This window comes from Sceloporus occidentalis, unplaced genomic scaffold, assembly GCF_023333645.1.
Source record: "Sceloporus occidentalis isolate IW3139 unplaced genomic scaffold, rSceOcc1.0.p SCAF_1, whole genome shotgun sequence".
Lineage (NCBI taxonomy): Eukaryota > Metazoa > Chordata > Lepidosauria > Squamata > Phrynosomatidae > Sceloporus > Sceloporus occidentalis.
This window is the reverse complement of record NW_028316981.1, coordinates 218,033,961-218,056,064: the sequence shown is the minus strand read 5'-3', so window position 1 is coordinate 218,056,064 and position 22,104 is coordinate 218,033,961. Positions and strand designations below refer to the sequence as shown.

At 41.9% G+C, this 22,104-nt stretch overlaps 1 protein-coding gene across 2 annotated transcripts in view; it reads right to left on the bottom strand.

The window, feature by feature from the left end:
• Nucleotides 1-22,104, bottom strand: part of LOC149323457 (tyrosine-protein phosphatase non-receptor type 6-like) — a 42,948-nt gene that overhangs the window by 15,255 nt on the left and 5,589 nt on the right. Inside the window, exons 2-8 of one of the 2 annotated variants that reach the window (XM_089488957.1) lie at nucleotides 15,838-16,274; nucleotides 14,875-14,997; nucleotides 13,166-13,360; nucleotides 4,456-4,678; nucleotides 2,889-3,005; nucleotides 705-818; nucleotides 7-103 (exon numbers count right to left, since the gene is read on the bottom strand). In XM_089488957.1, coding sequence (XP_089345083.1) covers nucleotides 7-103; nucleotides 705-818; nucleotides 2,889-3,005; nucleotides 4,456-4,678; nucleotides 13,166-13,360; nucleotides 14,875-14,997; nucleotides 15,838-15,887 — 919 coding nt within the window. In that variant the 5' untranslated portion in view covers nucleotides 15,888-16,274. The remainder of the gene's footprint in view (nucleotides 1-6; nucleotides 104-704; nucleotides 819-2,888; nucleotides 3,006-4,455; nucleotides 4,679-13,165; nucleotides 13,361-14,874; nucleotides 14,998-15,837; nucleotides 16,275-22,104) is intronic. The other variant, XM_089488958.1, reaches the window with a different exon arrangement.

Here is a 22,104-nt window from a genome sequence, read left to right as displayed (position 1 = left end):
ACTCACATGGCAAGATGTTCTTATAGCGGTTCTTGCACTTGTTTTCTGGCCTTTGGCCCTCATGCCGATCATACAGATTCTTGGTCTCTTGTTTCTGGAGGCTCTGAAAGAGGAAGAGGTGAAGAAGGATGTTTAATAATGATGAGGTGAAGGAGAGACTCATGGACACATCAGAAATGAGAGAATGGAAATATAAGGTGTATGTGTGTTGTGTGCATTCAAGTCATTTGAGACTTATGGTGGCCCTAAGGCAAACCTACCACTGGGTCCTTTTTTTGGCAAGTTTCTTCAGAGGGGGGTTGCCATGGCCATCCTTTGAGGATAAGAAAAGGTGCCTTGCCCAAGCTCACCCCTGCTGTGGCCAAGCAGGAATTTGAACCCTGCTCTCCAGAATCATAGTCCAGTGCTCAAATCACTACACCACATTGGCTCTCAAGCATAAGTTAGATATCTAAATCAATATCCGGTTCCTTTCCTATTCGAAATAGGACTCTCCTAGTGCTAAAATGACCCAGTGGGCCCAAAGTTGCCAAAATTATCTTCTACTCCTGTCTAGAAAACATTGCAGGGAAAACAAGGGGTGCTCAAAAATGGGGGGGGGGCACCAAAACATCCCTAGGAGCCTCATGCAGTCCATGGACCGTACTTTCCCACCCCTGCTTTTCTTCCCAAAGCAAAAGCAAACTCCACAAGTCTTTACTTACATCAAACTCTTCCCAGAAGCCACCTTTGGCTGCCTCTTCCATTTGGCTTCTCTTGTTGAGCATCTGCACCCTGTCCTCAATATCAGCTGCATTCACTCGGGTGGCATTAAAAGGCTAGAAGAAAAACACACTCAAAACATATGTGAAGTGAACAAGATAAAAAATAAAAATAAAAGGTAGGAATCAGAGAACAGAACTTTCTGGCATATCTGAATCTAGACTGGTTCATGCATGCCAGTGCATTGACTGGAAGGTGCTCCAGAAGAGACCATCATTGTGACTTTGCCCTCTCTGACCCAATGAATTTTACATGGGCTTGCCAGTCAACATAAAAGCTTTGATATTTCTCAACCTTCAGAGCTTGTCTTCCATGCCTGCCATCTTTAAACCTATTTTATTTCCACACCACCCTGAGATCTCATGATAAAGGGCAGGATTTTTTTAATTAGTCAAATAATAAATAAATAAATAAATAAATAAATAAATAAATATTTTTATTTGTAATAAAATAATAAAATAAAATACTGAAATAAAAAGGATCTTTGAAAAAAGAAGAATCACATATTATTTATTACTTCATAATGCAATATGTCTTACACACTAAAGCCCCACAGCCCAGATCAGTTGCAGAAGGGAATCATTACACAGTCTACCAGAGATCTTACAATGTATTAATTTAATCTTCCTATATCCACTGTAATGTTTACTAATTCACAAAGCCAAAGTCTTTTGGGAGAATAAATGATTCTAGAGAAATAAATGATTTGGTTGCTACATTGTGAAATTTCTAAATCTGATTAATCCTAGTTTTGACATATAAAATTAATTCATTGATTACCAATAGTTCCTAACACAAACTTCCAAAACAGTTCAGTACCTATGCCAGCCATTAAAAAAAAAAAACTACCACTGCACTAGTTCCATGTAAAAATTGCCTTCAAATGTGTCTCTCAAATAAGAATGACCACCCACTTCACTTTCCAAACATATTGCAAAAACAAACTGATATTCTATTTCACCCACTCAATTATTCTGTTGCTCCATATCTCTATATTCCTTGCAATCTAATGTCATCAGCACTTTATATATTCTAGATCATTCATTTTTTTAAATTTGGCTTTAACAAAATTTGTTGTTCAAATAATCCCAGTTATACACAGCTGATGATCTTTAAAAAGGGTCACTGCTGGTAACGAAAAAATTGTGCCTTTTGTCCTTGATTATCTACAGAAATACCTTAATAGCTCATGATGTTACTCTAAGGACTTTATCACACAGGGCAAAACCGGAGGATTCAAAAGGCATTATCCAGGGAAAGTCCCACCATAGTGGCTAAGATTATCACACACATCGAGATTAGAGAGGGCTTATCCTGGAAATAACCAGGGATTTCCCTGTGAATGATTTGTTGCTGGTCTTTCCATGGTTATTCCCGGGATAAGGCCTCTCTAATCGCGATGTCATGTGATAATCTTAGCCGCGATCAATAGCAATAGCAGCTTCATTTATATACCGCTTCATACCACCTAAGCAGTGTATAAGTGGTTTACAACTGTAAGCTAATTGCCCCCAACAAGCTGGGTACTCATTTTAGCAGCCTCAGAAGGATGCAAGCCTGAGTCGACCCTGAGCTCCTGGCTAGTATTGAACTCACAACCCTGTGGTTTTTGTGAGTGATTGGCTGCAGTACAGGCATTTAACTACTGCGCCACCAGGGCATGCGACTTTCCCTGGATGATGTCTTTTGAATCCCCTGATTTGCCCTGTGTGATAAAGTCCTAAGTCCATCTATCTCACCGAAGGAGATTCAAACAACGTATATTTCCCGATACTCTCCTCTAAGCAAAACCATTTGCTCAAATTATTTTGGCTAAGTGAATAATATCTCAGACCAAATTTTTCTACACAATATTTTAAAAGGATTTTTGTAACAGAAAATTTACATTTTCTATTTTTGCATCTTGCATCTTACTTGCTGCAGTACATCACGTAATATAACAGGGTAGAAAAAGTCTGAAGCTTTAATTATGAAATTCAAATTTTGTGAATCTTCAAACAAAAATTGTTTCTTCCTTTCTCCGTCTTCCTCTTTCAGAGATCTTACCTAACAAACATTAAAAATAAATAAAAATAAGAAGAGCCAATTGATGTGGACCAGACTTCTTCATGGCCAGCAACATTTACCTGTCTCAAATACACAAAAGATCCAGATGCCTCTTCAATGCCGGTCTTCTTAAAATGTTCTACAAGGTCAGCCAAACTGCCAAACTTTTCTGCGCCACCAATTGTGTACTTTCCTTTCTAGAGGAAAGAAGGGCTGTTATTTGCACCCCTTAAATATTATTTTTAAAGGATATTAGCAAGATCATCACATGCAATTCTGGTGCCATGTGGCAATCCTAACATGTTGGCATCCATACCCTAAATGACATGGGGCAAAGACCACATGGGAGTTCTTCTGCTCATGCTTCCATACAGTGAATGGGAGCTGTGCAGAGCCACCACTGCTCCTCTTTTTTTTGCAAAGCTCCTATTTATTGCAGTGAAGGCTTGTATAGAAGCCCAAAGAAGAGAGAGGTGGCAGAGAAAGTCCCCCTCAGTAGGACATAGAAATCATGTGCCTCTTGACAGTCTTGATGAGGGGGATCTAATTTTTGCTCCTGTTACTCTGTAAATTCAGAAAGACCAAAAAAAATACCGATGGTCCTACATAAATCATCATCAAGAATATATCCAGGGAAAATACTGATATTCTGGTTTAATTATAAATGACTGCTCTACCTTTATTAGGGGACTATATCTCAAGATTTCACTTGATGTTTCAGGATTTTAGTCCCCCTTTCAGAGTCTTTCCCTGGAGTGAAAAATGAGGATGAGTGGACAGAATCAAAACAGGAGTCTAGTTTCTGCTTGGCTTGAAGTTGCTTTTTTCTGCTCCTTTTGACTATTTTAATCAATATCCTAATTTCTTTCGGTTCCACTCTGACACCAGGCACAATCGTGGTCCTTAGGTGATAATGCCTGCCCTGACCAGATGCTAAGAAGCCCACATTTATCTCACCAGACTTTGCCCCCTGACATGCCAGATTCCATCTTTACTTAGTTCTCAGGTTCTATCCGTTCAGTCTCAGGATTACAATAGGAGACCTAGGAAGGTGTATTGTGGTTACCTTCCATGGCCCAGAAATCCAGCATCCTTTTTTTGGAACCTCTCCCCTTTTTTGTCCAAAATGCAAGGGATATTGTGTGGGTCATCTGCCCAACTCTCAGAACTTCACTTCTCTTCCTATGTTGACACTTTTTCCTAATCCAACTGATTTTCCCCCACTCACTGCTGGATTGTTTTAAGCAGTTGCTGCTGTAGACATGTATGGATAAGTATATCAGCCAAAGTGTCACAGTGGCTTACATACTGCATTTTGAAGAGACCTGGGTTCAAATCCAAATGTGGCCCAAAATGCTTACTGATTGATCTGGGGCCCAGTCGCTCTGTCTCAGCTTTACTCATCTCACTCTGTTGTTGTAAAAAGAAAGTGAAATGACGCATACCTTGCCTAAACAAGAGTAGAATACAAACATGAATATATATATAATAACTAAATGGATTAGATTCACAGGATTCCTGATCATCACTTAAACTGGAAATGTGGCATTAGGAGACAAGGCAGCTGAGGGTGCTTTACACACTCTCTTGTGGCAAGGAAGAGACTTTATGTCTCCTTCTCACTCTGCTCTACCCCCAGCATCTTACCTCACACATGATCTTGACATGAGTAACTTTGAGCTGTTCTTTGGGGGTGCTGGTGGCTCCAGCTGCAGTAGAATTAGTTCCAGATTTGGGCTGGTCTGTCAGGACAGATAACACGAAATCACCAGGCTTACTAAGGCTCTCTCGTACCAAGAAGGTCCATGGTGCCGCTTTGGTTTGAAGTAAGGTCTCAGCTGCTGGTCCAGAAAGATGTCCATGGTACCACCTGAGGAAGAGAGGTGAGCACAGAAGCAGAATAACCATGGTTGAAGCATAACTGGGGTAATGGAAATTGTCTGGGACACTGGCCTTTTGACTTTTGTGGAGGGACAAGTGTACTGTTAACACTTGGAAAATCCATCCTAAAATGGAACTGCAGTTAATCTCAGAAAGACAGAAAAGTGGAAAGGGAGAGCAGGTTATATGATTGTCCGTGTTAATCTAGAAGTCCAAACACTTTGACCATGTAAGCCCTGGCTCCACTAGCCTTACATCATGTTAATGCCCAACTACTTGGTGTACCTATATTGCAGGTGGGAGCCTGGGACAAAGTTCCCAAACCCAAGTTTGTCAAGGCATGGAAAAGTTATGTCAGCATAATTTAGCTGGGATACCATGCACTCTCAACAAAAAACAAAGTCCACCAGCAACAACAACAGCAACCAGAAGCACTGCAACAACCACCACCACTTGATACAGTTGGTCCTCCATAGCCATGGATTCCACTATTCATGGCTCGAAAATATTTCAAAAATACATAAATTCCCAAAACCAAACCTTGATTTTTCCATTTTATATAAGGGGCATCATTTTATTATGCCACTGTATACAATGTGACTTGAATATCTATAGATTTGGGTATCTCCGGGGGGTCCTAGAACCAAACCCTAGCCAATACTGAGTATTAAAAACAGCCATAGTGATTCACAGTAACTCTAAGGTTCACAACTCTCCTCCCAGTAGATGTACCACTACTGTAGTGGTTCTCAACCTTCCTAATTCCGCGACCCTTTAATATAGTTCCTCATGTTGCGGTGACCCTCAACATAAAATTATTTTTGTCTCGGTTCCTAAGTCCATCGGAAATATGTGTTTTCTGATGGTCTTAGGCAACCCCTGTGAAATGGTCATTCAACCCCCAAAGGAGTTGTAAACCCACAGGTTGAGAACCGCTGCACTAGTGGGATCACTACATCAGCACATAATTGCAGAGACGCCAAGGTTACACTAGGCATAGAAGGGTCGATCAAACATGCAACTATTGGAAGACAACTACAGTTTATCCTGCTTGCCAGTCCCTCTGCCAGCAGAAACATGCCTGCAGTGAGGCTCTACTAGTGAAACCTTACTATCGCTGTGTTCTTGTGCTGGCATAAGGATCCCACTAGTGTTGCATCTCGAGATATAATAGTGCAAAAACTTGAACAAAATTCTAACATTCCAGCCCCAGAGGACAAGGAAGATTATATGGGAGGAGGCGATCCCATAGATAACTTGAACTCAAACCATGTAGGGCTTTAAAGGTAATAACCAACACTTTGCACTTTACCCAGAAATTAACTGGAAATGGAGTTAATATTGGTGTGATATGCTCATTCCTAGAAGTACCAGTGATCAATGTGGATGCTGTGTTTTGAACTAACTGAAGTTTCTGAACTTCAGTTCAGAACTTTTGCAATGCACTCTACGTAGGGTTGCCATAAGTCAGGACCTCCAAACCGGGACAAATGTAGGACAAAATTCTCAAATGTAGGACTTTAATAAAAAAGGCGGACACGTGAAAAAATTGATGATTTTTTTAAAAATGTTAATATAAATGAATTTTTCTTAGGCATGATCAAAATGGAGGACATTTTGGCATTATTCCTAGACAGATGGCAGAAATGTACTTCCCTTTTGGGCCAAACACCCCCCCTATTCCAAAATACACACAACAGCACATTTGGGCATTTGACATGGCTTTATTTAACATGGCTTCTTGCAAATTTCATAGAATCGTAGAGTTGGAAGAGACGCAAGGGCCATCCAGTCCAACCCCCCTGCCATGCAGGAACTCTCAATCAAAGCATCCACGACAGAGATGCTTATTGCATAACCAAACACTTTGGGTTTAATACTTAACTTGGGTTAACATGGCTATGCATATTGAACATATCAAGGTGGTTTAACAAGAAGTGGATTTGCCCTCAGTTAATAAAAATACAGAAAGGGGAAAATAAATGCACATATTCTGGGGGAAAATCCACTTAATAAAAATACAGAAAGGGGAAAATAAATACACACAGATGGGGCCAAAAATCCACTAAATAAAAATACAGGGGAGATAAATATATACACAAAAACTGACTCACACAGCTAGGTCTTTGGGTGCTAATAACAATAATATTGATAACCATGGAAGGTCCCTTTGCAAACTCACATAGCTAGGTCTTTGGGTGCTAGTAACAATAATATTGCCCCCGCTTGCTCCCACTTGCCCCTGCTTGTCCCCGCTTGCCCCCCGCTTGCCGCCGCTTGCCCCCTGCTTGCCCCCGCTTGCCCCCCGCTTCCCTCGGACCACCTCAGTAGTCCCTCGCCAGCCTGCAGGGAGTAAACAGAGGAGAGCTCCTCCTCTTTAAGCTGGGCAGCCAATGGGGGCAGAGAGCTGGAACAGCCCCGCCTCCTGCCAGGAGTCACAGACGCCTGAAGTAGGGGGCGGGCTGTTCCGCTATTGGCCAGCCCAGCCTGCCAGCCAACCAGAGGAGCTCCAGGCTCCTACTGAGCCCTGCACACACCCGCGCAGAACTCTGGGGGCTCGCGGGCTTGTGGCAAAGGCTGTGTCGGTGGCGGCGGCAGCCGCAAGAACAGCCACATTGGTGGCAGCGGTGGCAAGTAAGAGCGGCCAAAGACGCTGCGGTGGCGGCGCCCTAACAAAACCTGGGGGGGCACCCGGGACAGAAGCAAAACCGGGCCAGGACCGTGCAGAACGCTCCAAAAGCGGGAATGTCCCACCCCCCGGGATATGGCAACCCTAACTCTACATAGCCCAACATAGAGTGCATTGCAAAAGTCTAGCTTTGAGGTTACCAATACGTGCACTACCATCTTTAGAGCTTCCAATTCTAGGAAGGGGAGCAGTTGGCTTAGCAGGCAAAGCTGATAAGAATAACTCCCGACCATCTCATCTATCTGGGCTGACATTTGGAGAGAGGAATCCAGGAACACTCACAAGCTGTGAACATAGTCTTCCAGGGGGAGTGTGACCCTATCCAGAACTTCAGCCCCAGATTAGGACCCTTGATAGTAAGCACCTCTGTCTTCTCTGGATTCAGTTTCAATGTGTTTTTCTTCATCCAGCCCATTACCTCTTCCAGGCATTCGTTCAGGTGAGACACATTATCCTTAGCTGAGGCTGTTTTTGAAGGCATAGAGTAGTATATTTGTGGGTCATCAGTGTACTGATAGCACCTTGCCTCTGGATGATCTCCCCCAGTGGTTTCATGCAGCATTCGGGATAGTATGGCACCTTGCGGTATGCCATTCCCAAGCACCATCTGGAACTTGTCTGAGAGGTAAAATGGGAACCATTGCAAAACAATGCCTCTGATTCCCATCTCCCAGGCATTCCAGAAGGATAACTATTATTTCTAAAATAAATTTTGATAATTCAATAATACAAAAAAGAAATAAGAGAAAGAACCAATTATGCAACTAATTATAACACACATATACAAAAAAGGGGGGCGGGGGAGAGATTGAAATAGAAAAAGGGAAAGGGAATGAAATAAGTTAACTAATGAATGTGCCGCCATAGAAAATAAAGGGATTAACCATACATGTTTTTTCCTATACGCGGGTGTGTGTGTTTGTGTGTGTTTCCTGAACAGATCCCCTGCATATAGGAAGGAGTCATTGTACCTCAGAACACAGAACTGATTAAAGATGTCCTTAACAGATTGGAGAGCTAGCCCAAAACTAACAAAATGAATTTCAACAGGGATAATGGTAAGTTACCACATCCAGGTGCTTTAAGCTCTGTTTCAGAAACAGGAATTGGCACAACCATTTCTAAATATTCCTTGCCTAAGAAAAGCCTCTGAAATTCATGAGGTTGCCATAATTCAACAGGCCACACACCCATACACACACACATTATATCCAGTCAGGAAGAATGAAATGCACAAATATAGGATGAGTGACACTTGGCTTGAAAGCGGTGAGCATTAAAGGGATCTAGGACTCTTAGTGGACAACAGACTAAACATGTGATTCGAACTCTGCTCTCCAGATTCATAGTCCAACGGTCAAACTACTACACCATGTTAGCTGTCAGTAATAGTAATAGTGTGTAGTTTTTGTAGATGTAGTAGTAGAACTAGACAAAAGGGTTTTTTTGGGTTGTGTTTATTGTGTTTGTAGTATTTACAACATCCAAGTAGCCAATCCCAAAAGTCCATCCACCTTGTTTGTGTGCTTTATATTGATAGAATATCTATGTTTCAATAATATATATATAATAATATAAACAAAATATCTGAAGAGATATCATATAGAAGATGGTGTAAGCTTGTTTTCTGTTGCTAAAGAGACAAGAACTTAAACAGATGGATTTAAATTGCAAGAAAAAAGATTCCACCTAAACATTAGGAAGAACTTTTGTATTGTAAGAGCTGTTCAATAGTGGAATAGATTGCCCCGTAAGGAGGCTGACTCTCCAATTTTGGAGGTCTTTAAACAGAAGTTGGATGGGCATCTTTCAGGAGTGCTTTAGATGTATATCCCTTTATGACAGGGGCTTGGAGTAAATGGTCCTTGTGGTGCCAGCCAACTCTGTAAAGCAGAGCTGTGTGGAAGACTCCAGCACAGCAGCCAGGATCCACAGCATTGTTCCCAACACCACTTTCACCATCCAAGTAGCCAATCCCAAAAGTCCATCCAGAAAGCTACCAAAGGGTCTACAATAATTAATAACATCACACTCCATTTTCCATTCTTTCGGAAAAGGAACCCCACAAGGTGACCAAGGTACTTTCTGTTCCAAAAACAGGCCTGAAGCTCAACTGCAATAGATCCAGAACACCAGTTTCATTGACTAGTGCCTGTGAAAGCCAGTAACCACACACCCAAGCTGCTTGCCCAGTGAGGAGGAAATGGTTTATATTTCTCAAATCAAGGTTATAACTACTGTTGCTTTTAAAGAAGAGTCACCATTTTCTCTATCCAGGAGGAGTCCAGTGCCCTGGACTGAGGCAGACTTATAAATGGGTTGGTGGGTGGACTACATATGAAGCTTATTTCATCCTGAGCCAAATATTAAACTTTTCCACCTTTCAAGCAACTTCTTATTTCATAGAATCATAAGTTGAAAGAGACCACAAGGGCCATCCAGTCCGATCCCCTGTCATGCAGGAACTCACAATCACAAGATGGCCATCCAGCCTCTGCTTAAAGACCTCCAAAGAAGGAGACGCCACCACTCTTCGAGGGAGTCAAACAGCTCTAACTGTCAAGATGTTTCTCCTAATGTTAAGGTGGAATCTCTTTTCCTTGAGTCTTCCCAAATGTTCTCAATGGTTTGACATTAAATCAGGCCTGTGCAGCTTGTGACCCACCAAAACCCAAGAGTGGGAGCCCACCAGAATCTTCCTAAACCAGCCTAGATCTTTTTTCCCCCTGCCTGACTGGCCGTGCCAAACATCATCCCAGTACCTGGCTGGCTACAACTGCATGCTATTCATTCACCTCAGTACATCACAAATAGTGTGGGTTTGATTGAAGAGTAGGGGGAATGATTTGTTCGTTGCAACGGTTGTTAGAGAATTATTAATCTGTGACTGCTTATATTTTAGAACCACTCTCTCCCTCTTTATTTATTTATTTTGTTGTTGTTGAAGGTGCACAGAAATACAGAACTGTAACTCTCCACCATTTTAAAGTTTACCAATGACCAAGACTAGCAGCTGCTGAAAGGACAGGGAGGAAACAGTTAAGCTCAGAGGACCAAGCTGGGAGGAAGCCACGTGATGGAAAATCTTGGGTGAGAATGGAGGGGGAAAGAGCTAAAGAGTTTTCGTAAGGGCCTGGAGGGCAGAACTTTCCAACCGCAAGGGAGGAAGCAGCCGGCTCCCTGGCCAACTGCTACATTTTGGATGCACGGGCACACACACACACACACACACACACACACACACACACACACACCAGAGAGTCTAAAGTACAAGACAATACCAGTCTATGGGGTGGGGGAAGAAGAGAAGACTTCACTCTCTCCTATTAGCTATGGAGCACTGTGCCTCCATCTCAATAGAGAGCAAAATGAATTTACACAACCCTCAGCTTGATACAGACGTTTTGTACTTAGAGACATAGGGATATCTCTGTTTAAATATTTGAAGGGATGTCATATTGAGGAGGGAGCAAGCTTGTTTTCTGCTGCTTCAGTGAACAAGACCCGGAGCAATGGATGCAAATGACAGGAACAGAGATTCCACCTCAACATTAGGAGGAACTTCTTGACAGTAAGGGCTGTTCGACAGTGGAACACATTCCCTTGGAGTGTAGTAGAGTCTCCTTCCTTAGAGGTCTTTAAACAGAGGCTGGATGGCCATCTGTCGGGGATGCTTTGATTGAGAGTTTCTGCATGGCAGAAGGGGTTTAAAAACCTCCAAATAGAAGACTTCACCATCTTCTGAGGCAACATATTCTATTTGTGTGCCTTCAAGTAATTCCTGACTTGTCTTATGCTAACCCTATCATGGGATTTTCTTGTCAAGATTTGTTCAGAGTGGGGTTTGCCTTTGCCATCCTCTGAGACTGATAAAATGTGGGTCACCCAATGGGTTTCCATAGCCAAGCTGGGATTTGAACCCTAGTCTCCCAGTGTCATAGTTCAATGCTCAACCACTACACTATATTCACTCTCTCTTAGCTGCTCTCACTGTATGCTTAATATACAATTTCTACATCTTATCTAAACCACAATTTTCATGTTTGACAGTGGGCCAAAAATAGCAAATCAGTGAGACAGAGGAAATCCAGTTTCCAAATATAAGTCAAACTGATACTAAAACTTCATCACATGGCAACAGGCATATTATGAGCCACAACCCCCTGCAAAAGGAATCTCCTTCCACCAAAATGCTTGGAATAATAAAGAGGGAACAATAAGGAGGGAAGATTAATAGCCTTTCAGGACCCCAGTGGAGGATTTTTCTGTACTGAAAAACCTATACTGAAATACATGTGTTCATCCTAAACATCTACAACATGATAGTTAGAATCTGTTTGTTGACATTGATACCTGATTTGTACCCAGGTGTTAGTATAGAAAATACAGGTCATGTGCAAAGGTGTACTTGAAGTGACTGAATACACATAGAAGTGTGTGAACTGATGAGCATGTGTTAATTTAATATAGCCATGAAAACTACGCCAGTACTGGCTGCCTTGAACACAGTGCAATTTTCAGGGAAAGTGGCATTTCTGAAGGATACTGAAGAGGCTACAGTGAGAGTGAATAAAAACCACTGAACTGGGGAAGACAAGTAAAGGAGAAAATTGATGCAGCCCAATATCCTCACACGGCATTAATCCAACAGTTTTGATTGTCAAAGAATGACAAACTTCAGGTTTACATGTATGTTTCAGCTCAGGGCTGTGTAGCAGCAGACAGGCCTGATAGCAGACAACCTCATTCCTCGCTAGTGGATATTTGATAAATTGGGCTCCACCATCTGCCAATTTTGGTTAACCATCTTGGACTTTTTTTTTTTGGCATAGAATAGAACAAGTAATATAACTTTTAAAAAGTAATTAGCTAACTCAAGATCCAAATCACCATATTTCTACTGTTTTTGGATCAAAAAACTTGAATATCACATTAACAGTCTGAGGGCTAGGGCAAGACAGGGAACCTGTGAAGGGAGTTCTCTGAGAGAGAAATTGCATATCAGGGATGTTCTCAGGAGCCATCTTCCCATGCCAAAGGTGAAAGAAAGGGTAGGGCCAAAATACATAGTTTAGCTTAAAGCCTTTACTGTCAGTAACTAACAGTTAGGAGAAGCACACCAATCTTTGAAGAGTGGGCAAAGATACAAAACGTGGGAAACCTTCAAATGATGGTATTAAGGGAAAGTCCATCTATGGAAGCTGAAATGACCATAAAGACCCCAGCTGAGCCAAAAGGATGCTGGGACATTATTAAGAAATCCCTTTGTATCTTTACATGCTATGTAAAGAAGTATCATATATGCAGATCAGTGTAGAAATTGTATAAATGTTGAAAGTTACATTTGGATAACTACGTTTGTAATTATTAGCTGTTAGCTGCTTTGAGTCCCTATGTTGGGAGAAAGGCGGGATAATACAGTGGGTCTGCTAGGGTTTTGGATCCAGGACCTCCCATGGATAACAAAATTCGTGGATGCTTGAGTCCCATTAAGTACAATGGCATAGCAAAATGGTGTCCCTTATATAAAATGGAAAATCAGCGTTTGCTATTTGGAATTTATATTTTTTGCGTAGTTCCATGATGCTTGAATCCATGGATAAGGATTATCCATGGATATAATAATAATAATAATAATAATAATAATAATAATAATAATAATAAGTTCTAATCAACTACATATATGTGTATACAAACTGCATGTCCGCTGAATGTCAGTGCATGAGATGGGATGCAAAAAGGGACGGGTGTTCAGCTGTAGGCATAAGCCAGCCTGTTTCTCCATACCTCTCTGTAGTGGGATCGGAGCAGTTCAGTGGATATCTCAGGTCTATAATGGTTCCATCTTTATCTTGCAGGGATCCCTGTTGCTGGGTGTAGTATTCCACCAGCTCTGACAAAGTGGCAAACTTCTCTCCTCCATAGAGGTCATAAAAATCTCCTGTATTCTGAATACGTATGTGGGTTATCTGATCACCAACTCTGTAGAGAAAGGCAGAAGCATATGATTAAGAAAATCTGTGGGAACTAAGAAAGGTAGAGACACCCATTCCTCATTCCATGAGTTCCAGAAATGTGGGCCAAAGGCATCTGAAAGAGTTACCTGGAGCTGGTGCACATAAGAGTTATTAGCCTCGGCAATCCTTTTAAATGCTCATATGTTGAACCACAGAATTTGAACCTTTCACCCAGGCTAGAATAACAGATAACCTTCTGAGGCCAGCAAGACAGTTTGAATGGGCACCATTATGGCTCTGAACTACACTTTTATACCTTTCGTTTCTGAGGACTCTTTTAGACAGGCAAAGACTTTGGTGTTAGAATTGCCATGGACATTTTCTTTCCACGTGAAATCGCACATCTTTGGATCCTTCTGCAAATTAAAAATCTGAAGAATTTTGTATGAAACCAAAGGGGCTTTTAGAAATAGTGATTTTCCCCCACAGAGCAGGCTTTACACATTTCTGGTTGATGGTTTTGAAAAAGGGGAAAAACTGGGTAGACAGAATGTGGACTGAGAGTCAGAAAAGGGTCAGGAAATTGTCGAAGGAAGTCCCTTGACAGAAGGTCTGCTGGCTTAGTCCAATGCTAGGAAAGGGACTTCCTGGTCCAATGTCTAATGGCTTCCCAGAAACAGTCAACTTGAGGAAGTATTTGGAAACTGGTGGCAGATGTGGGGTTCTGTAATACAGCCTAGGCAATTTTGTTTGTTTTTGTAACCAGTAGCTAGAAACGGAGTGGGAAATGACTTCAGGACCCCCACACCTGAATGCATCAAAAATTCTCCCACTCCAAGTCACAAAAAGACAAAATTCTGGGCTTCATCATCAGACCTGCTCTGAGCAATATCTCTGATGAATTAAGCAATGCCTCTGATGAATTAATTACAAGGTCTTGTCCAGCTAAATCAGTATATTTGACTTCAAGAAGTGATGAACCTAATGAGATGGCAGCAAGTTATAAAGGTCTCATTCTTATTTTTACGTCTCCATTCGCCACATCCACTCTTCATTCTGCCTTCTCTCTTCCAATCTCTCACTTCTAGTGCAGCTTCTATTCTAATGTTCCTTAGAAATTTCTGAATATTGTTTCAAAAATTAAACCTGGGAACATGCCCAACAGGAAATTATTCTCACAGAGGGAAAACTTTCATGCATCTGTAGGGTAGGATTGCTTATGGGGCCATAAAGACTGACAGATAACAGAGCTTCCAGAAGTTTCATAAAGAGGAGTAGGACATCACTAATAAGAAAACATAGAGCCCGTACAGACAGGCCAAAATAAAGCTGCTTCGGGTCACTTTGGAGATATGCTGTTTAAATGTTGCATGCATCCTAAGAGGCCAGAAGCCAAGCTAAGGACTGGAGCGCAGCTTTGGTGCAGCTTCTGGCCTCTTAGGATGCATGCATCATTTAAACAGCATACCTCCAAAGTGACTTGAAGCAGCTTTATTTTGGCCTGTCTGTATGGGCCCAATGTAATGGCTGACGAATTACCTGACAGAAAGGGAAAAATCCCCTTTGTTCTTCCGGCTAGGGCGAGCCAAAAAACTGCCATGAATTCCTCGTGCTTTGAGTAATGCCTCAGCATCTATGCCACTCAGGTCACGGTGGAACCACCTGTATGGGGATGAGAATAGAAAAGAGGGATATCACCATTTGGAAGAGAAAGATTTAGAAAGAATCCTCATTAGGAAAATGCTTCAACACTCTGCCACAATCCATAAAGGGTCACAAAGTACAGTAGATAGAATTATTGCATTACTCCCCTTTCCACCATTTGGATCACATGTGCCTGCTAAGCCTATATAAACGTATGTGTTGGTGTCTTGCATGTACAAAGAGCCTCTGGTTTGAGTAGAGGAAGCAGGATAAGATGCCCCTCTCTGTTTGGACCACAGGCCTTCACTGGTTGCCTCGATCAATGAATCAAATGTCACCAAAGAACCTTCCCATCACCTTGAACACATTGCTTTCAAGCAGAGCCAGAGCACACATGTAGCTATCAGTCACTGAGTACTGTGACAAATGACAAGATATTAAATGTGGGACATTAATTAATAGGGTTACCACGTTAAAACAAAAACAGGTCCAATATCCCTTAATAATCTGGAACACAGGAATTTAGCAAAGAGAGAAAATTGTGGCCTTTGAGGTCTCTTACAACTCTGTGGTTCTATGGCGAGAAAACGTTCACTGGCTAAATTTTTGCAAAATACAGCAAGTCTAGTTTTTAAAATAGGGAGAGAGAAAAAGTAATTCATGGAGGGAAAAGGTGTTAATCTCAACTCCATTTCAGTCCCAGCACGCACATCCATAACACCATGCAAAACTAATGTCTATCCCTCCTGACACAGAGATATTTGGAACATAGTTCCTCATTGCTACAATATATCCCAAGAGAAGATCTTTCAAAGCCTAGACAGAAAGATGTAATTGGTCCTCCATTTAATTCCTTACCTCATTATTGATGGGGTACAGCAGGCAGGTTTAAATAATACAAAAGTCATAAAATTAGCAATCAGTTAATTGGAAGGAGTTCTCTTTATGATGCCGAGAAAAGAGAAGTGAGTGTCTTAATGTTTCTGTAAGGTGTCTGAGCGTCGAATTCCCCTTCCCTGCTGTTGTCCATCTACTTCATATATTTCTTGTCCCCGTTAAGCTTTCATGGTCAACTCCATGGTCTGTCTGTATCGGTAAGTATGGTAAGACCAACAGAACGGAGGCACATTCAGAGTTGCTGCTTACTAGTACAGGAACAGGAAGCATATCTAACTTTATCGTTGCTTTTCACTGCAAGCTGCTATGCATGCACTTCTGCTTCTCCTTTTGGGTCTTTTTCCTTCCGTCTCCTCACCATACACCATTATTTCTGGGCTTGGTTGTGTATGTCTGTGCTAATGATGAATGTATAATGAGAGGAATGAGTGCAACACTGCCCATTTAATTTCCATCTGTGAAGAATCAACAGTAGCAACAAATGCAATCTGATTCAAAAGCAATGCCATCCCAAATATATATAATGCAGAATGAAGACAGAGACACTGTCTGGATAGAGAAACAATATAGAGACACAGGGATCAAAAGCAAGTCTACAAAAGAACAAAGAATCAACCTCAAGGCATTTCAGTTGTGAATGCAGTTCAAATTTCATTATGCTGTCCACTTCTAGCAGGGACGTAGCTAGGATTTTAGGAAGGGGGGGGGCCAGACTAAGTGCCACCATTATAATGGGGCTTGGGTGCGGCGGCACAGCAGCACACACCATTCATTTTTCTAATGGAAGGGGGGGGGGTCCGGACCCCAAGATCCCCCCCTTGGCTACGTCCCTGCTTCTAGGTTGCTCTCACAGAAGGGTCTTTGGGTGCTACTTTATGCTTTTTCTGCAAAAGTGGAATTAATGTGGAGATTCCACACAAGTATTCTGTACCACTGTATCATCCAGACAGATCCTTCCCCATGTTTCTAAAGTTTATTCAGATGTATCACTCAACAAAATAAATTAATAAATTAATAATTTTTTTAAAATCCTTGGTGTTAATTTTTAAACATCCATTTTACAAGACCTCTTCATTTACTGTTGAGCACAGTACCCTGCTTGGTATCCCCTGAATAAACTTCAATGGCCTATTAGTTTACATCAAAATTCCTATTTCTTTGCAGGGAAGGAGGAAGGGACAAGCGGTTTTAATTACTGATCTGCACTCATATATTTTTAAAAGGTAAAAGTAATCAAATGCTAATATTTTGCTATGCAAAAATATGTGAGTTAGTAGGTGGGACCTGTTAACGTACTCTACACCCCCTGTGCTATACATGGGGTTTCATATTTCCATATTTTTCATATTTGGAGCCAGGTATGTTTTAAGAGGTCACATTGACCATTGGAACACAAGGAAGCTTTCCCATGGGAAAGGCGCATTGACCTAAAGGCATGTGAAGGATCTAGGTAATACCAAAATAAAGATTAAATGGGTTTGCTGATCGCTCTATTCTCCCCACAGGCTATCCACGTATCCTCTTGCACTGGAGACAAAGGTGGTCCCATTGCACTAAGGTGAGTAAGGTTATATCTCCTACTTACCCTCCTGCCGTGTTCCCAGACAATTTCCCTATCCATCTATCTTAGGGTTGCCCTACATCCAATCACTGTTTTGTTAATCGAAGTTAAGACCATCAACTGGGATAGCGTTTTTGTCAATTCCACGAGAAAACACTCAAACTCATTGTACTGTTGTGTGGGAATTTTAAGTCCCCCTCGAGGGCACCAAAGAGGATATAAAATATCCACCCCGCACATGTCCATTTTGTGACTGCAGTGAGCAATCACAGGAGTTCTGTCCAACCATCCAAAGCGTCTCTTCTCAAATCACCCTCAGAGCCACACTCCGCTTTCTGGGGATTCCTCTTCAGGACTGGTAAATATCACCCTCTCTACAACCCCAAGCTTCTGCTATCCATTTTCCATACCTTATGTGGTGTTTTTGCTTGAATTACTATTGTGTCTTTGGTCATGCCCTTGCACATTTCTAAATAAAAATCTTCATTGTTCATTAAACTTGGAGTCCTCCTGCAGGTAGTTCTGATATACACAGGTGAAAATGGTCCCTTAGGTTACCCAACTTCTTGCAGGCCTTCTCTGACCTAAATAATTCCCCCAACATTTAAGGAACTGCTGACATAGATGGTGGGCAACCCAAATCCCCCTCACTGACCTTTTGGGGTAAGAGCCCAACATTACCTTCTTTGATGGGAATAAGAATTTGGATAAAGAATGTTGATAAAATTAGGAGAGGTTATCTAAGGGACAAGTGGCAGGCTTGTCATTGATCCTGTTTCCACAGACAACAGATAAAAGTAATGAGGACTTTAATGCAATCAGAATTCTTTTAATTAAAGGTATAGGAACCCTTAAAATATCAATAGTACAGTCAGCCCTGCTCATAGGTGGGCTTGCCTTCTGTGGCTTTGAGCTTACGCAGAAGGCAAGCCCCATTAGAAGTAATGAGGCACGTACCTGCACATGTGTACCACATGTTGCCATGTGCACGCACCTAATTATTTCTTATGGGACTTGAGCATACGCTCTTTTCCCCATACGCAGGGGAGTCCGGAACGGATCCCCCGTGTATAGAGAGGGCTGACTGTATGTTGTCTGCCCAAACAGGCTACAGTAATGTTTTTATTTAATACTACATGCAGTTCTGTTGATTATTCCCACCGAGAATAGACCCACTGAATCAGTGACTGAAAGATAAGCTGACACAAAGGTAAATCCCATTAATTCAATGGTTCTACTCTAGTCAGGATGAATAAACAGAGCATAGGCTTTTTTTTTTTAGTGATCCACTAATCAGGTTTGTGTGGAGACAACAGAGAAAACCCTGGGATATAGTAGTTGTAACAAGAGTGTTTGGATTCTTGTCTATAAAAAACGAGCGGACATAGGTTGGAATTTTTACTGTGCAAGGAACCATTACCAAGGCAGTGAAAAGTCATGTTGTTTGAGGGCAATGATATTGAAATGCATGATTTGGAGGACTTGGCTTATACTTGCAGTGCCTGATATATATTGATATTAGGGGAAGTTATTTAGAGTTTTAGACCCTTTCCTAAAGAAAATGAGATACTGGGGTGTGAAAGAGAAACTTAGCTTTTTGTTACAATCAACAAATCAAGATGTGATCCAAAGGTTGCTGCGTTTACAGTGAAGGCTACCAGTCATAGGGAAAAGTTTTGGGAGACTAAGACCCAATACAGACGGGTGGGAAGCGCCGTCATGGGGCCAAAACTAGGGCTCGGGAGAGCGCAACAACCACATGCTCCCAAGCCCTAGTATGTGTGGGCGGCGCCATTATTGAGCAACACCGCCCACACGGGGGGGTGTCCATGATATATGGGTGTCTGAGTGCCCAAACATCTGTGCCAGGAATGGGCGTCATAGGGCTGCATCACAGCCCTTATGACAATGCCTGCACATCATTGCCCCGTGGTTTGGTTGCTGCGGAAAGATGCGCAGCAAAGAGGGGCATTGTTTCACCGCCTAACTTAACTGTCATAGAAACCTGAGGATGTGAGTCTATAAAATGCTTTTTGTTATGATACCGAGGGTTAATTAGTACTCTTTCTTTGTTACTGCAATGTGATCTGTTTTATAATGCAAGGTACTCATCCTAAGCTTAGGTATGGATTTTATTTAGGCCCAGGACAGACCGGCCCAAAAGGGAGGCCTGCCAGTGGCCTATTTCCCTCCGGAGGGATGCCGCAGCTGCCAAACCGTGCGGCATCCCTCCAGAGTAAAAAGAACCGAGAAAAACCAGGTTATTTTTGAGCTGCCGGGTGGACATCACAAGTGCACCCATGTAAGCGACACACAGCTATGTGTATATGCTGCGCATTGCTTACATCAAAATGGTGGCACCCGTCTACCTGGTATGCCGCCATTAGTCCGCCGCCACACTGTGCTAGGGCTAGGGACAATGTGGTTGGTGTGCGGTCCCTAACCTTAGAATCAGAGGCAGCATGGCGCTTTGGGACCGTCTGTCCCGCGCCTTAGTTAATTTTAAATATGATCTTGCAATCACATGAAAGCTTGGATACTTTGTTTGCAATCGTCTTTGGAGTAAGCAATAAATGTTCTCCAATAAGAAATGCAGGACAAGAACCCTGTATTTGCTAAATAGAAATGAGAAAGTTGTTTTTAGGTCAGCAAGATGGTAGTAAGTGGGCCATTTAAGATTGCACTTGTAATTATTCTCTTGGAAATAATTCATTATATCTTAGAGAGGCTTCAAAACATGCCATCTTTTAGATAAGGATGCCCTTTGCATGTGAGGCAGCAGAAAAAGATGACCACATTTGTGCTAGTTTGGATATCTGATTTGTATAATTTCCAGAAAGAACCTCACCTCTCTTCCTCTCATGTACTACAAGAAGGAACAGGAAAAGGGCAACAGACGTTCTTAACTAAATATAGAGGCCACTTTCTCTTTGTGGAGCAACAGATTCAGGAGCCAATTGGCAAGACAGAACCTGCTGACACACAATGTGCCTCTTTCTTATTGTCTCATTCTGTCTCTTTGAAAAAGAGAAAGTCTCTGAAGGTTACAGATATATTTCTGTTTAAGTAATGCCCGGTCCTCCCACCAATTAGCTGGAACATCCATTTGCCATTTTAGCCCACTATAGACAAAATCCGACATACTGGAAGGCAGGAACAGAATTCAGAAGGACCTTGATAAACTAGAAAACTGGATAGAAATTAATAAAATGCAATACAAAATTCTACATTTTAGGCCAGAGAAGCCAAGGTTGTCAAGGTGGTCTATAAAGACCAAAAAAAAATGTATTCACTTCATTTCCAGGTCTGTAGGAACATTGGCCATGGAAACCCACTGGGTGACCTTGGGCAAGTCACACTCTCTCAGCCTCAGAGGATGGCCATGGCAAACACCCTCTGAAGAAACTTGCTATGAAGCAAGTGATAAGATCACCTTAGATAAACACTTGAAGGCACACAATAAAAAGGAGCATACAACGTATGCCGTTTCACAATGAAAGTGCTTCTTTTAGGCATCAACATGAATTTTACTCACATTTTACTCTGCAATTTTAGGGAAAAATAGATTTTTTCACATGTGTCGGGATTGGGGTGAGACTAGACTCTTGATGTGTGTTGCCTTTCTTCTTTTGCTTTCATTTTTTAACATAACCAAAGGCTACCAGGGGTTCTGAAATGGGGCCCTGGTAGCCTTTGGTTAATATTCTCTGAATGTTAAAAAATGAAAATGAAAGAAGAAAGGCAACATTTAGTATTTTATAAACTTTTTTTTAACATGCAGTTGTTCCCTCATATTTGCAGGAGTTGAGGGGTGTCCAGCCACATATGGACCTCCTTGAGCATTCACGCATTCTGCTTGTTTGCTCATGATCTACCATTAGCTGCAATAGCTTTATACAGTGGCGAATAAAGCTACCCATCGCCTTTGTTGCAATTGCCAGCAATGGAGCACTTTACCCTGTTTAGTGCTGCCCCTCACCAATGGTGCAGGGATGGATTGGGCTCCCCTTCACTGTTGCTAGGCTTTGAAGCAACATTGCCAGTGAGGCTCTTCTGGGAACTGGGCAGCAGCAACCAGGGTGAAATGCTCCATCGCTGGCAATCACAGTGAAGAAGATGTCCAGCTTCCGTCCTGTGTGCATGTATGCATCAGGACACATTAAAAACACATTTAAAAAAACAAATCAATAGATGGTAGGAGGAGAGGAGACGTTTAGACTTACAGCCCTTATTCATTATCATTCACTGGGATGCAAAGGGGGAGAGGATTGGATGGGAAAGCAACTAATAAGAGTGCAAGCTGACAAAACTGGCAGGTAGAAAACAAGGCTATTGGTTGATAGATTTTGGCACGCTGGGAAGAAAAAAAGTGTATCCATTTTGTACCAATTTGAACTTAAGCATGGGAAATGTGTGGCTGTCAGGCAACCTAAGTCTGGATTATTCTGGATAGGTGTCACTGTGGGGTCACTGAGGATCAGGAAAATCTGAGTTGAAATGGATTTTTTTCCCTTCAGAGTAGACAACCCTCCAATGCGCAGTATAGGATGGGCAATACTTGGCTCAGTACTACTATATGTGAAAAAGGCCTTGGGATTATTGTTGATCATAAATTGAGCATGAGCCAACAGTGTGATGCTGCAGCAAAGAAGCCTGCATTAATAGAA